Source organism: Pipra filicauda, unplaced genomic scaffold, assembly GCF_003945595.2.
Source record: "Pipra filicauda isolate LSUMZ 115617 unplaced genomic scaffold, ASM394559v2 scaffold185_size1782982_pilon, whole genome shotgun sequence".
NCBI classification, from domain to species: Eukaryota; Metazoa; Chordata; class Aves; order Passeriformes; family Pipridae; genus Pipra; species Pipra filicauda.
Genome location: NW_024104293.1, coordinates 523,640 through 536,708, shown reverse-complemented (window position 1 = coordinate 536,708; position 13,069 = coordinate 523,640). Strand labels below are relative to the sequence as shown.

At 48.8% G+C, this 13,069-nt stretch overlaps 1 protein-coding gene across 1 annotated transcript in view; it reads right to left on the bottom strand.

Annotated features, from left to right (window-relative positions):
- The window catches only part of LAMC1 (laminin subunit gamma 1), a 62,910-nt gene that overhangs the window by 2,248 nt on the left and 47,593 nt on the right, over nt 1–13,069 (bottom strand). The window contains exons 6-24 of the mRNA XM_027723443.2: nt 12,819–12,936; nt 12,624–12,722; nt 12,382–12,518; nt 11,455–11,577; nt 11,177–11,366; nt 10,814–10,926; nt 9,290–9,511; nt 9,016–9,204; nt 7,229–7,474; nt 6,776–6,929; nt 6,190–6,332; nt 5,116–5,294; nt 4,805–4,961; nt 2,320–2,525; nt 1,864–1,943; nt 1,400–1,537; nt 1,095–1,239; nt 614–763; nt 98–212 (exon numbers count right to left, since the gene is read on the bottom strand). Of these exons, the coding sequence (XP_027579244.1) occupies nt 98–212; nt 614–763; nt 1,095–1,239; nt 1,400–1,537; nt 1,864–1,943; nt 2,320–2,525; nt 4,805–4,961; nt 5,116–5,294; nt 6,190–6,332; nt 6,776–6,929; nt 7,229–7,474; nt 9,016–9,204; nt 9,290–9,511; nt 10,814–10,926; nt 11,177–11,366; nt 11,455–11,577; nt 12,382–12,518; nt 12,624–12,722; nt 12,819–12,936 (2,904 nt within the window). The remainder of the gene's footprint in view (nt 1–97; nt 213–613; nt 764–1,094; nt 1,240–1,399; nt 1,538–1,863; nt 1,944–2,319; nt 2,526–4,804; nt 4,962–5,115; nt 5,295–6,189; nt 6,333–6,775; nt 6,930–7,228; nt 7,475–9,015; nt 9,205–9,289; nt 9,512–10,813; nt 10,927–11,176; nt 11,367–11,454; nt 11,578–12,381; nt 12,519–12,623; nt 12,723–12,818; nt 12,937–13,069) is intronic.

Below are 13,069 nucleotides of genomic sequence, written 5' to 3'. Positions count from 1 at the left end.
AGGGCAATAGCACAGCCTGTTTAAGCAGGATACCCCTACTGCCAAATGACTTGTCACACTGGAACTGAAGGATTCACTGCAAGTGCTTCCTCTTTACCTTTCAGGTTGCTGAGGATGGTATTGGCCTCTTGTAGTGTGCCATTGCCCTTCCGAGCAGCTTCTTCAGCCAGGGCTTTCGCTGCATCTGCTCGAGCCAAGAGCTGGTCTGCAGTCTGAGGAGACATGACACGGATCAACATATTCTCACCTCCTGAGGGACAACCACGTAGGTGTATCAAAAAAAGCACTGCTCAGTCTGAAACACCAATGCCATCTAAAACAGCAGTACTTCCTCTGAGACAGGGGAATGTAGGGACTTCTGGAATACTGTTCTGAATACAAAAGACACCACACCTGGCAAATATCCCCTATTTTCCCTTACAGCCTCAATGCTGTTGCTTTTAACAGCTTTCTGCATCTCCTTTCTGGGACCACTCTTCAGCATTCTCATAATTAACAAGCTGCAATAAGACGAGACTGAATAAGACCAGATCTTCCACATCTGGCCAGTTACTTGTTTTCTTTTGTTTGTTTTTTTTTCAGGGAACAAAAGCCTGCACAAAGCAGAACTGACCTGCTGCTCTGTCTTCCCTTTCTCTAAGAGGTTCTTTACTTCAAGCTCCTTTCCTTTCATGTCTTCTCTCAAGTCCTCATAATCCTTCAGCTTTCTGGCAATTAGCTGATCTAATTCCTCTGCTTCCTTCTTGATCTTATTTGCTTCATTCTGCAGGTGGAAATCAGAAACAAACGCAGAGTCCTGAATGTTAAAGAATTTCTGAACGGGTGGCAAATTTTTGCACTTCTCCATTCAAGCCAAGATGCTTGGCAAACATTTCACTTGGATTTTTGTCCTTCAGAGACTGGGGGAAGTGGAGGTTTATGTAGGTGGTTTTATGCATTTTAATCTCCTGTGTGGAAGCTGGAAAGCACAAGTCTGGATTATGCCTAGATGGACAAAAATCCCACAGACTGGGAGCATTAGCAGAGCATATGCAAGGTATGCCAGCACCTTGGAATCTTCAGGGAATACTGCATGTGATGCTGCTCACACGTACCTCTAGCCCTGTGGAATCCACTGAAGGCAGGCTGGTGAGATTAGCGTAGATCTGCAGGGCTCTGTTTCCAGCTTCCTCTGCCTCAGCAAGCACCTTGTTGGCCTGTTTCTCTAGGTCTCGAGAAATATTCCTTGCTTGATTATACCTAAAAAATCCGCAAGGATCCAGTTGTGCTACAATATTTTTTGTAAAACTGAACTTAAGAGAGTAGAGGGGCTAAGAAATTGAAAACCAACTCCCATAAAACGATTAGTTTTAAGCACTTAAAGCCAGAGAATAAAACCATTTTTCTGTTATTGACTCACTTCTGGTTGAGCTCATCAATGTCAATGGCAGTTTGGTTTTCTCCAGCCAGGGTCTTCAGCAGCAGCTGATACGCTTCCGTGGAAGTATCATTTGCAGCCTTGGCTACGCGAACAATCTCATCAGCTTCTTTTTTGTGTCTGGACAAGATAATGGAAAAAAAATAATGCCATTAGGTTTGTCAGCCAGCAGTTTCTATCCTCAATTCTGGAGTTTATTCTCTCACTTTCCTTCCTTCTCCCAGATTTAAATATGGGAGATGCTAAAACATTTGCAATGGAAGATGGTTGTTGTGCCCCCTGTTCACACGTCTGGTGTCTGCCCTCAGTGCCACACAGGCATGAGCCCACGGTGACAGGCTCTTACTCAGCACAGGGCGTGTTTTTCCTACCCAGCAAATTAAAATCTGCAGGGAAGAGCAGGGCCCTGATGTGATCCACGAGGAGTGTGCCTTGCCACAGCCTACCTTTCTGCCAGCTTACGGGCCTCTTCTGCCAACAGAGTCATGTTGTTGGGGTCCCCGCTTTGCTCTGGAGGTGCAATGGACTGGGAAAAGAAAGGAAAAAGAAACCCCTAAACCTCTTCTTTCATCTTTGACTCATCTTTTCTTTAAATATTTATTGTCATGATCTAAATGCTTAGAGATGTGTCTGACCTACTTCTGACTTCTCTATGTTTTTCTTAACCACTGCTCATCCCTTAAACACAAAGGTGTTGATATTTCTTTAAGAGTTCTTCTGTTGGTTTCTTTGAGCAGGGGCTAAGACACAATCTCTGACAGACACTGGTGAACTTCCTTTACTTATTTTCCATGGTGCACATTTGCTATATGAGAGAGACCAAGCAGAGAAACACACCAGAGGGCAAAGAAGTAAAGGCCCTCTCCTCTCCCAGTGGCGTGGGATCTCAGCAGCACACTCACCACGTTGTCAGCTGCCACCTTTGCCTTCTCCAGCATGTCAGAAGCCAAGCTGATGAGGTCCTCGGTGTCCTCCACCCGCACCCGGGCTTGCTCCGCCAGGTTCTCCGTCTCCCGCACTGTGCCCTGGATGTTCCTCAGCCTGTTGAGCTGATTTGCCAGTGTGCTGTTGATGTCTTTGAGACGATCCATGAGGCCCTGATCTACGTCTGAAACACAAGATATAAGAGAGAGGAAGCAAAATTAATTACAGCAGGAGGAGAAGCTGGAGCAGCAGCTCACCGCTGCAGGCACCGTATTGGAGGTTAATCCCCTACTGAAAGGGGACCAGCAAAGCTGTTTCACAAGTCGCTCAGCTTGAGATCAAAGTCACCATCAGAATGTGCTCCAAATATGAGGAATGAAAAGCCATTAACTACTAATAAGACAACCCTGCTGCTTGTTGGAACCGACTCTGATGGGAGATTTTGGGTTCAGAATCACGTTTCACCTCTGTCATGGACTTAAAATCACAGCAGAGCTGCTCCTGAAGAGGTATGAAACGTCTGCTTTGTGAATTCTCTTAACTCCTAGAAGGTTTGCAGAGATGGAGGAATAGTGGGGCTGTACATTATTCTCCACTTTGGGCAACACTGGCTGTTCCCAAGCCAGACAGTCTCCACAGGGAGCAGCTAGGAGATGTGTGGAATAGTTAACCTACTCCAAACTCTCCCCTAAACCCAAGGGATGACAAAAGCTGGCCAGATAGAGCCTTGGTTCTCTCATGTGTAGGACCTCGGAGCCACCCAAACTTCCCCAAGTTTTTGGACCACCAGGCAACTCCCCACAACAGCACCTTAATAATGGAGCCATCACAGTACAGGCACGTGCCTCATGGCCAGGGGCAGTTACTTTTGAAAAGATGAGAATGTTTTCAAGAGATGAAGTACAAGCAGAAGCCCACAGGCCTCCAAAACTAGATTCTTCCCAAATACCTTGACCTTGCAGCACATCTTAAATATTGAACATGAAAATCTGACACATTTCAAAAACATACTACATAGAAAAACACAAATAACTTGTACAGATTTTTGCAAGAGTAGCTTTTGTTGCATTTAACCTGCCCTCTTATGGAAGAGCAACAGAGCTGCAGAAGGGGCTGGAGCACAAAGAGCAGCTGAGGGAGCTCAGCCTGGAGAAAAGGAGGCTCAGGGGGCACTTTTCACTCTCTATAACTCCCTGACAGGAGGGTGGAGCCAGGTGGGGGTCGGGCCCTGCTCCCAGGCAACAAGCAACAGGACAAAAGGACAGAGCCTTAAGCTGCACCAGGGGAGGTTTAGATTGGATATTGGGAAAAACTTCTTCACTGAAAGGGTTGTTGAGTCCTGACACAGGCTGCTCAGGGAAGTGTGGAATCATCACCCCTGGAGGGATTTAAAAGACACGTAGATGTAGCACCTGGGGACATGGTTTAGTGATAGACTTGGCAGTGCTGGGTTAGCAGCTGGACTTGATCTCAGAGGTCTTTCCAACCTAAGTGATTCTATGATTGTAAGACATGGAAAGAAAGATCTGAAATACCACCACAAAACCCAATCCATTCCCTCACCTTTCTTCGATTCCCAACCTCCTACTTCCTTATGTGAGACTATTTTCCAGACTTGGATGCCAAGCAGAGAGTGTAAATCTACCTCAGTTAAAGCTGAGAAGAGCTTCAGCCATCATTCCCACTGGCAGGAATCTTCCCAAGCAAACACCAGCATCAGATGTGTGTCAGCTTTTTTCCAGCTTCACACAAAGGGGATGGATTTTCCCAAAATGGTCTGAAATCACTGTCCCAGCTCCCAGGGGAACATCTTTTACTGCAAAGTCAGTAGTCTTCAGGTTTCTCTTCTCCAAAACACACATCATCTCATACATTAAAGACGCTCTAAGGACAAACCACTCACTGTCACAGACACAACAAACATCCTGCTCACAGACATCCTGTGGTAGAGGTGACAATAAAAGAGTCAATTCAAAGCAGAGTTTAACAGGGAAAACAGCTAAAAGCCACCACAACAGCACTCTTCAGAACTTTCTACACTTTATGGTGGGATAATTAAGCTTGCCAGCAGGATCTTGAAGCCTTCATTCTGATTGCTGATGATATCCTAACAAGAACTGCTCGATCTCAAGATGTTTGAGCAAATTTATAAGCACGAAAAGTGTACTGGAAAGTCTTCTGTTCGTTGAACAAATAAAACCCTTCTATGCATCTGGAGAAGAGGCTAACACATAAAACACACCCGTATGGAGCTAGAGGCAGATCTTTACTTTGCATGTACAACAGAGAGCGCTGGGAGAACAGCAGGGATAAAAGCAAAGGCACTGTTGTTCTGATAACAACACACACTGACTCAGTGCTATCTGAAATAGCTGTCAGTCCTGGAGCACAGCACAGGCCTGAGATAAAACACGCTGCCTCCAAAGGAAACAGGACCATCAGGCAAAGAACTCGTCAACTCACCTTTGCTTTTTTGTGCTTCATGGAGCAACTCCATAACTTCTCTTTCTGCCTGCTTCAACCTCTCCTCGAAGGCTTGATCAGTCACGGCTTCTTCTCCTGCACCCAGATTTGCTATCAGATTTTCCAGCTCCCGCAGCCTCTCGCGTTGTTCCGCCACCTATGTCAGAGGGACAGGGCACAGCTGTGACCCAGCCAAGCACCTTGAGCCTTTCTGCCTTCAGCAGCCGTCAACAGCCAGGGGCGCAGCTGCTGCACGAGCAGGCACGTGACACTGTCTCCAGCAGTACCAACAGCAGCATTCCTGGCCTTACCTTGTCTTTCACTAATCTGTAACAGGCTGGACATTCCTGGCAGCCCGGCCAGGAGCGGTTGTAGAAATAGTTCTCCTCACACTGGTCACAGCGGGTCCCCACGAAGCCTTCTTTGCACTCGCAGCGGCCGTTCTCCTGGCACTGCAGGGAGCGCGAGCCCTCCGGATCACAGTCACAGGCTGCGGGAATTCAAACCTCAGTCAGACTGGAGAAGAGGCAGAAACACCCTAAAACGCCAGGGCGAGCGCATACCCTCAATACCCTAAAACATCTGCAAGAGCTACAGGGCACAAACCCACAGCTGAACCCCACTCCTGATCACGGTGCTTCTACACACAAGTGAGACCCAATGTTCACAGCATGTGTTCAGTGTCACTACTGCCTCTCCCACAAAGCATTATTCTACCCCATTTCATTGTAACCAACTGCAGTTACTTTTCCTGCTCTTTACAGGCAGGGATATCAATGCGGAAAGTTTGGATCATCCTGTTTTTCCAATGTGTTGCTCCTCAAGACAGAATCTGTATATTGAGGCCATATGCAGAGTAGCTGTGCAGATTTAACAACAGGGAACAGAACTGTTGCAGGCCAAGATTCAGAGAATGTATTTACACCAAAGAGAGGTGGGTATCTCAAAAGAAGGTGGGTATCTCAAAAGAAGGTGGGTATCTCAAAAGAAGGTGGGTATCTCAAAAGAAGGTGGGTATCTCAAAAGAAGGTGGGTATCTCAAAAGAAGGTGGGTATCTCAAAAGAAGGTGGGTATCTCAAAAGAAGGTGGGTATCTCAAAAGAAGGTGGGTATCTCAAAAGAAGGTGGGTATCTCAAAAGAAGGTGGGTATCTCAAAAGAAGGTGGGTATCTAATAAGTTGGATAAGGGAAAGTTAACAAAACAAGGGGATAAGCTGTAGCACGGAGATCAAATTCCACCATGCAGGGTGCGGACATAAAAGCACCAACTCCTGTGATGAAGAGCACAGTGAGAAAGGACCTTCCCAGGGACAGGACGAAAGCAACGGGAAGGCTGCGTGTGCAACATCCTTCCCATCTGCCTCGCTCTGGCCTCTCAGACTTACGTTTGCAGCCTTCGGAGCCAAAGCCGAAGTGGTTGCCCTCGCATCGGTCGCAGTGCTGGCCGGCGACGCCCGGCTGGCACTCGCACTGCCCGCTCCGGATGTCGCACTGCCCGTTGGTCGAGCCCAGCGCGTGGCAGTTGCACCTGGGAGAGGCAGACACACATCAGACATGGCACAGAAGGGACACAGAGGTGAAGTGCCTCCCTGAAGGGTGCGGCGCAATGCTTGCATTTGCCCAAAGTCGCTTTTCTTGCTGTGCAGCTACAGCAGGCGAGGCACTGAGCCTTTGAACTGTGCAAGGTCACTTGCTGCCTGCACTAAAAAAGGAACCCATGAGCTCCTGCTACAATCACACAGTCATGTGGCAGTTTTCTATTTAAAACCCTGATTTAGAGCTCTTTATAAAGCTATTTATAAGTCAGGCTTTTTACACAGCGTTAGTAGCCACTCCTTGACCGTTGCTCTTCCCCACCTGCAGCAGCATTGACGCATAGCATTTACTTGTGACAAACATCACATTCCTGCCCAAGGTAAGCCCAGACCCTCCAAAACCAGGCTCTTTGCCCCAAGCCAAGGTAAACATCACCTCTCACAGCCACGTCCACTCTGGAGGTTGAAGAATCCAGGCTCGCAGGCACTGCAGTCCCTCCCGGTGACGTGGGACAGGCACTCGCACTGCCCAGTCACTTGATTGCAGCTCGTCTGCTGATTCACAGTGCCATAGGGATTGCAGTGACAAGCTGCAAAAATAGAAAGGATGGAGAAACACGCACCAAGTCAGAAGTCCCTTGTGGTGTTGGTACTCACTGGTCCCTAAATAGGCCTGGATCCAAACCACAGCCAGCAGTCTGCATCGCACAGTGCTTTTGCCTCAATGGCAGTAAATGCCCACAAATACAAGGATTTTAACAAGCTCGAACCATCAAACCACCACCACACATCGCTGCCGACGGGCACAAGCAACAGCCTGACGTTGTGTCCTAACAGCATCTCTTTGGGGACAAAACCATCGTAAAATGCACGAGGAACCAGCTCTGACCTCTGCACTTGTCGGCGGGGTCGGGGGCCAGCGGGTTCCCGAAGAAGCCGTCCTTGCAGCGGTCGCAGTAGAAGCCGGCGGTGTTGTGGATGCACTTGAGGCACTCCCCGGTCTGGCGGTCGCAGTTCCCCACGGCGTTGGGATCAATGTTGTCGTTGCACTGGCACAGGCGGCAGGGCCTCACAGCGCCGTTTTCACCCAGCGGGTCCCCAAAATAGGCGTCGTCACACAGCTCACACCTCTTGCCTGGGACACAACACACACTCAGGTGCTGCAGCAGAAAGCCCTTTGCTGCCACCTCACACAGGATGTCCTTTCCAGTCCCTTCTGAAAACAAAACTTTCCAGCTTCCTGCACTTTCATCCTCCTATTGGGGTCAGACACAAATCCCTCCCCATGTCTAAATTCAAGCTGCTTTTTCACTGGAACTTTGCATTATGAATCATTTCCACTCCTCCTTCCCCTCCTATCATAGAATCAACCGGGTTGGAAAAGACCTCTGAGATCATCAAATCCAACCCTTGATCCAACCCCACTGTGGTTCCCAGACCATGGCACTGATGCCACATCCAGTCTCATCTTAAAAACCTCCAGGGACAGTGAATCCACCACCTCCCTGGGCAGCCCATTCCAATGACTGATCACTCTCTCTGTAAAAAATTTCTTCCTAATATCCATTTAAGCCAAACCTATTTGCTGTAATTTGTTGTAAATTTAAGAGTTCCAACCAGGTAGGGCTCCATGGGGCATCACTGCTCCAGGAAGCTCCACTGCCAGAGATGCACCAAACCTCCATGGGCAGCCACTGAAGCATTCAACTCAGCAGCTCCCTACACTTACTGCAGATCTGACCTCCCCAGCCAGCTAAAAATTCCGTTTGTTAGGCAGTTCTTGCACACAAACCCTCTTTTCCCTCACATCCCAGAAAGGTGGCATGACACAGGTGGAGCTCCTGTGCAGTCACACAGTTACAAGTAAATACGAGCTTGTACAGACACCTGAGCTGCAGGAATCTGGGCCCCTGGACTCCTCCTTGGTTCACGATGCAGTGGCACCCATAGGAACCTCCATGAGCTGCTTGGTCAGGGGTTTTTCTAAGCATGTCAAGCATTTACAGGTATATTCTGTACTTTGGACTCTGCTATGCCAAGCATAAAATCAGCAGAGAAGCAGGGAGGAGGCTGCCAGCCATCCTAAGGCTTCCTTGCTGTTTGCAGGCAGAACAAAACAACTGCTTAACAACTCAGCTGCATGCCTGGACTTCACAGCTTATTGCTTTGAAAAAAAGATCTCTATCCGTTCATATATTTCTCATTAAAACTGCTGAGCACTCGTTTGATCTTATATTTTTTTGGGCAGTGTTTGTGAGTCTTTGCAGGCTTCCTGCTTTTCCTAGGAAGCATCCTGTGGTGCCTCCCTGGCTGGTAAACTGCATCTTCTAATTTTATTTCAGTCTGACCCACCTCCCTGGCTCCTTTAAATCTATTTTCTGCATACAATTACCAGAGTTCTATTAGAAGCCAGCATGGCTCACCTACATAGCATAGAAATGGTCAGACTTTGCACAGATCAAGCCTTTGTTGCTCTCTTGTTCTAGAGAGACAAGCACAAGGAACATGGGAAGCCCTGAGCCTCACACAGGACAGAAAATAGGGCTGAGGAAGGGAGAAGGACTGGAATCAGAACACAGCAGCTTTCACATTGCGGATCAGACTCCCAGAACTGGCAGGAGACACGTTTCCACAAGCATGTGGATGTAGAAGATGACTTTTTGTGTAGGAACACACCTGTAGTGCCAGCCTGGCAGCTGGTGCACACAACCTCCTTGGTGCGGGGCACGATGGCACAGCTCGAGCTGCCCGGGCAGGGGCAGGGCCGGCAGTCTGCGGCTGTGCCGGCCGTCGCATCGCCGTAATACCCGTCACTGCACTTCTCACAGTGAGACCCCGCCGTGTTATCCCTGCAATTGCACACGCCTGGAACAGAGAGGGACATGGGTTTTGCTTCCTTGTCCAACCTAGAAAGGAAGAATCACCCTCCCTGTTTCTCCAGCCCTCTCACCTGTCTCGGGATCGCACGTCTCGCTGTGCCCGTTGCACGCGCAGGGCACGCAGGGGCTGTAGGGCCCCAGGCTCGGGGTCTCTCGCCGGTGCCCAGAGGTGCAGCGCTCACAGAACTGCCCCTCGTATCCCACGGGGCAGGAGCAGCTCTCCACCCAGGCCACGGGCACACCAGGTCCAGGGCGAGCACTTGTGATGGTGACATCGTCCAGGTGACCGGCACCTAGAAAGCACCGAGGGGGAAACTCTTTGTAACCACAAATGCTCTCATCACCACTTCCCAAAACACTCTGAATGGTGCAAAGGATAGACAGGTGGGTGCTCGCAGATGGTGAGGGGAATCAAGAAGCAAAATCCTCCAGGAAGATTTAGACATATAAGAAAAGATTCAACAGAGCTCATGAAGGGCATGTGCAGAGCAGGAAAGACGAGAATAACAGAGAAGGATGCTGAGAAGAGCAGGTGAGCAAGTACAGTCAGTTTATGTTATATTTTACATGGGTATGGGTTTCATTTCCACATCAAATACCAGAACCAATTCCTGTCTTTCAAGACAGGACAGACCACCTCTCCAGCAATTTTAATACACTGCAAACCATGCCTCGGGGCAAACTCTTCAGCTATTCCTCTCTAGCCATTCCTTCTGCTGGCATTTCAGTGCTTCCTCCCTCTTCTCCCAGCCCTTTCCCTGGGGCAAAACAGAGCCCAGACACAACATAGCTGGCTTTTAACTTATACCACTGTGTACCACTGCAGCAACTCCAGTGCACTGAGGGAGCCTCAGCTCCCTCATATTAGCAGTGGCTACAGCACTCGGGATGGTTTGCTCCACACCTTTCCTCCCCTCCATTTCACAACTCCGCATTCCTCTTTACAAGCCACCTGTACTGAAAACATTTGCAGCTTTCCAGCCTTCTCCAAATGCAAATTCACCCCTTCCATCTTTCTGAAAAATTCTTTGACACTCAACACCACCCAAGGACACATTTTTGCTCCTAATTCATGTCTGACTTCTAATAAACCCGCATTACGAGGAGCTTTCACTTAAGTTCTGCACTGGCAGCACTTTCAAGACCCCATCCTTCCCATCTGCCATGTCAAGGTAAGACCTGGAAACAGGGGGGATGTAACCATTCCTAGCGTAGCAAAAACTGTGGACGAGTGCTGTAAACTCCCTACGTCTCTCCTACCGCGTCCTTCGGGTCTCTGTACTATGTATTTTTATCAATCTGGAAGACAGTGGCCATGCAACACAGCACAATCCCCATGTTTAGAAGCAAAGAATCAGGAGGTGATGAGTGTTGAGCTTCCAGACCCTCAAAGACAGCACTTTTCTTCCCCATATCCTCTTCATGAGGCCTGGGAGAAGCTGTTACACAGGAAGACCAAGTGAAAATCCATTGGCACAAAGCTTTGCCAAATAAGCTACCACAGCTATTTACAGCCCCACAATGAAGTAACTCAAGCATCAGACCAATGAGTCTGCCCCCTCCCCTCTTCTGCAGCGTTCTGCTCAGCGACTCACTTCTCTCACTGTATGTCCCGCGGATCTTGATGGAAGTCAAGTTGTGGAGAAGCTTCTGGAACTCAAATGCTGTTAGAGCAGGCCTCCATGGGTAATCTGTAGCCTCGTGGAGCCTAGGGAGAAGGGCCATGCATCATCAGCACAGCTTTCAAATGTTAACAGCTGCACCCTTTCAAAGCCCCCTTTCCAAAGGCGGAATGCTGTTGCAACATCGTCTGCATGCGCTTACACAACGCTGCCAGACAGCGAGTGAAAATCAACCTGATAAGAACCCTCTTACGAGCTAAATTAATGATCCTGGTTTCCTCAAGAGCTCAGAGGCCAGGGGCACCCCAAGCTCAGCCCCGGCTGCTCCCACCGTACCTGAAGGTGTAGGTCTGTGCACTCTCACTGGGGTAAGAGTTGCCCTGGGCAATGAGTGGCACCGACACTCTCAGCCCGGCCCCTTCCAGCACCAGGTCCTCTGCAGAGAGCCGCGTGTCCCGTCTGTCCACACGGAAGGAGAAGGTCAGGTTTTGCCCGTAACTCAAAACCTGGTTGCCCAAGAACTTGCCTGAAAGGATAAGAAATCCTTACAGTTAGGGGATGGAACATAAAGGGGCACAAGCAGCACAGAAAGTCACGCTTCTGGAATGACCTACCTGGAGCAACGAAATACATGGGGAAATAGGTGTCCGAGATCACGGAGATATCCCGAGTCTCTGCACTCCACTGCAGTAAGACTTCCGAGCCATCACGCTGCTCAGCACGCCACTCATCCTCTCCTGAAAAACCAGATGTGCCAGAATTAACACCCTTGGAAGATGTGGCTTTGCACACACTTTTCATGTCACTCTGTTTGTATATTAGTTACTCTACGGTCTGTGCACAGGCACTGACAAACACCACATTTCCAATTTAAGCCCCTAACCCCAGTGCTGACTTGAAACCTCTGAACTTTGAGCCCTATGACGACTACTTGTTCAAAACCTTCTTTTCTAAAGAGCTTAAACAGGCACGGAAAAACCTGCAGTCCCCTATGACTTGTTGAGAGTTGCAGCCTTTGTATGAACTGTTCTCCAGTGGAATTTTAATTAAAAAGATGTTCTTTTCAGACTACGCAGCATGAAAACATGCATACACAGGAAACTGACTGCATGAAAAAAAAAAAAAGGTTTTTCCTGAGCTTACAGACCCATTGGAAACACAACCGTGTTTTATTCAGAGCCACTTAAACTCCAAATCTAAAGTGATTTTAATCCTTTCAATCAGAAACTCCTGATTTGGTTCGAAACCTGAGGAAATGCTTCCTTACCAGCACACCTCTCAAGCTAGAAAAGCTTTGTATTTGCAATTCCCACTTGCACCTGCCTGGCGTACAACAACTGCCCAAAGCCAAAGCTGTGAATTCATACTAGCTGAACAAACAAGCAGCAGACATGGAAGCTCCAGGTAGCTTCAGCACTTCCAAAGGAGGAATCCTAGACCTGCCTGCCCAGGATTTGAAAGGAAGGAGTTGTTTGTTTTTTTTAATAGCTTCTGACTTGAGTCGACAGCCCAACCTGAGATACAAAGAAAGGCAATTTTACCAAACTGGAAGTTGGAGGTGATGCTGTAGATACTGTAGCCCACAGCGCTGGTGCAGACCGAGGAGTGTCCAAAACAGAAGCAGGGGGTACAGCCCCTTGGATTGGAGGAATCCAGATGGAAAAATCCAGGTTTGCATCTGAAGACATGAAGGAAAGAGAACTCATTTCCCTGATGCTTGACCCCAGGTCATCGCTCGAATGTTTCTCATTCTTGAAACAAAGCCATGGGAGGAGAAACTCACCTCTCACAGTGGAAGCCTTCCACGTTGTCCTTGCACGCACACCGCCCTGTCTCCACATTGCATTCCCCTGTGCTGCCAGATGGATTGCAGGAGCAGGGTCTGCCAGAGTCAGGAGAGAGGACAACCCATTAGGAGCCACAGAGAAAGCTTTCAAAAGAGTCCAGGTTTATTTTAGAGAGCTGCAGTCCCCCTTACCTGCACCCAGCTTCGGAGAGGGAGTGGAAGCCCGGCTGGCAGCGGTCACACTTGTCCCCCATCACGCCGGGCTTGCAGCTGCACTGGCCATAGCTGTCACACTGTGTGCTGAGGGAGCCTGTGGGGACAGCAGGGACAGGCACCTCAGCACACATACACAGCTCTATCAGCCTGCAAGCTCTGAAATTTCACAAAACGGGCAAGGAATATGGGAGAAGAAAGTGGGAAGCTTCAAGCTGACAACTGAATGC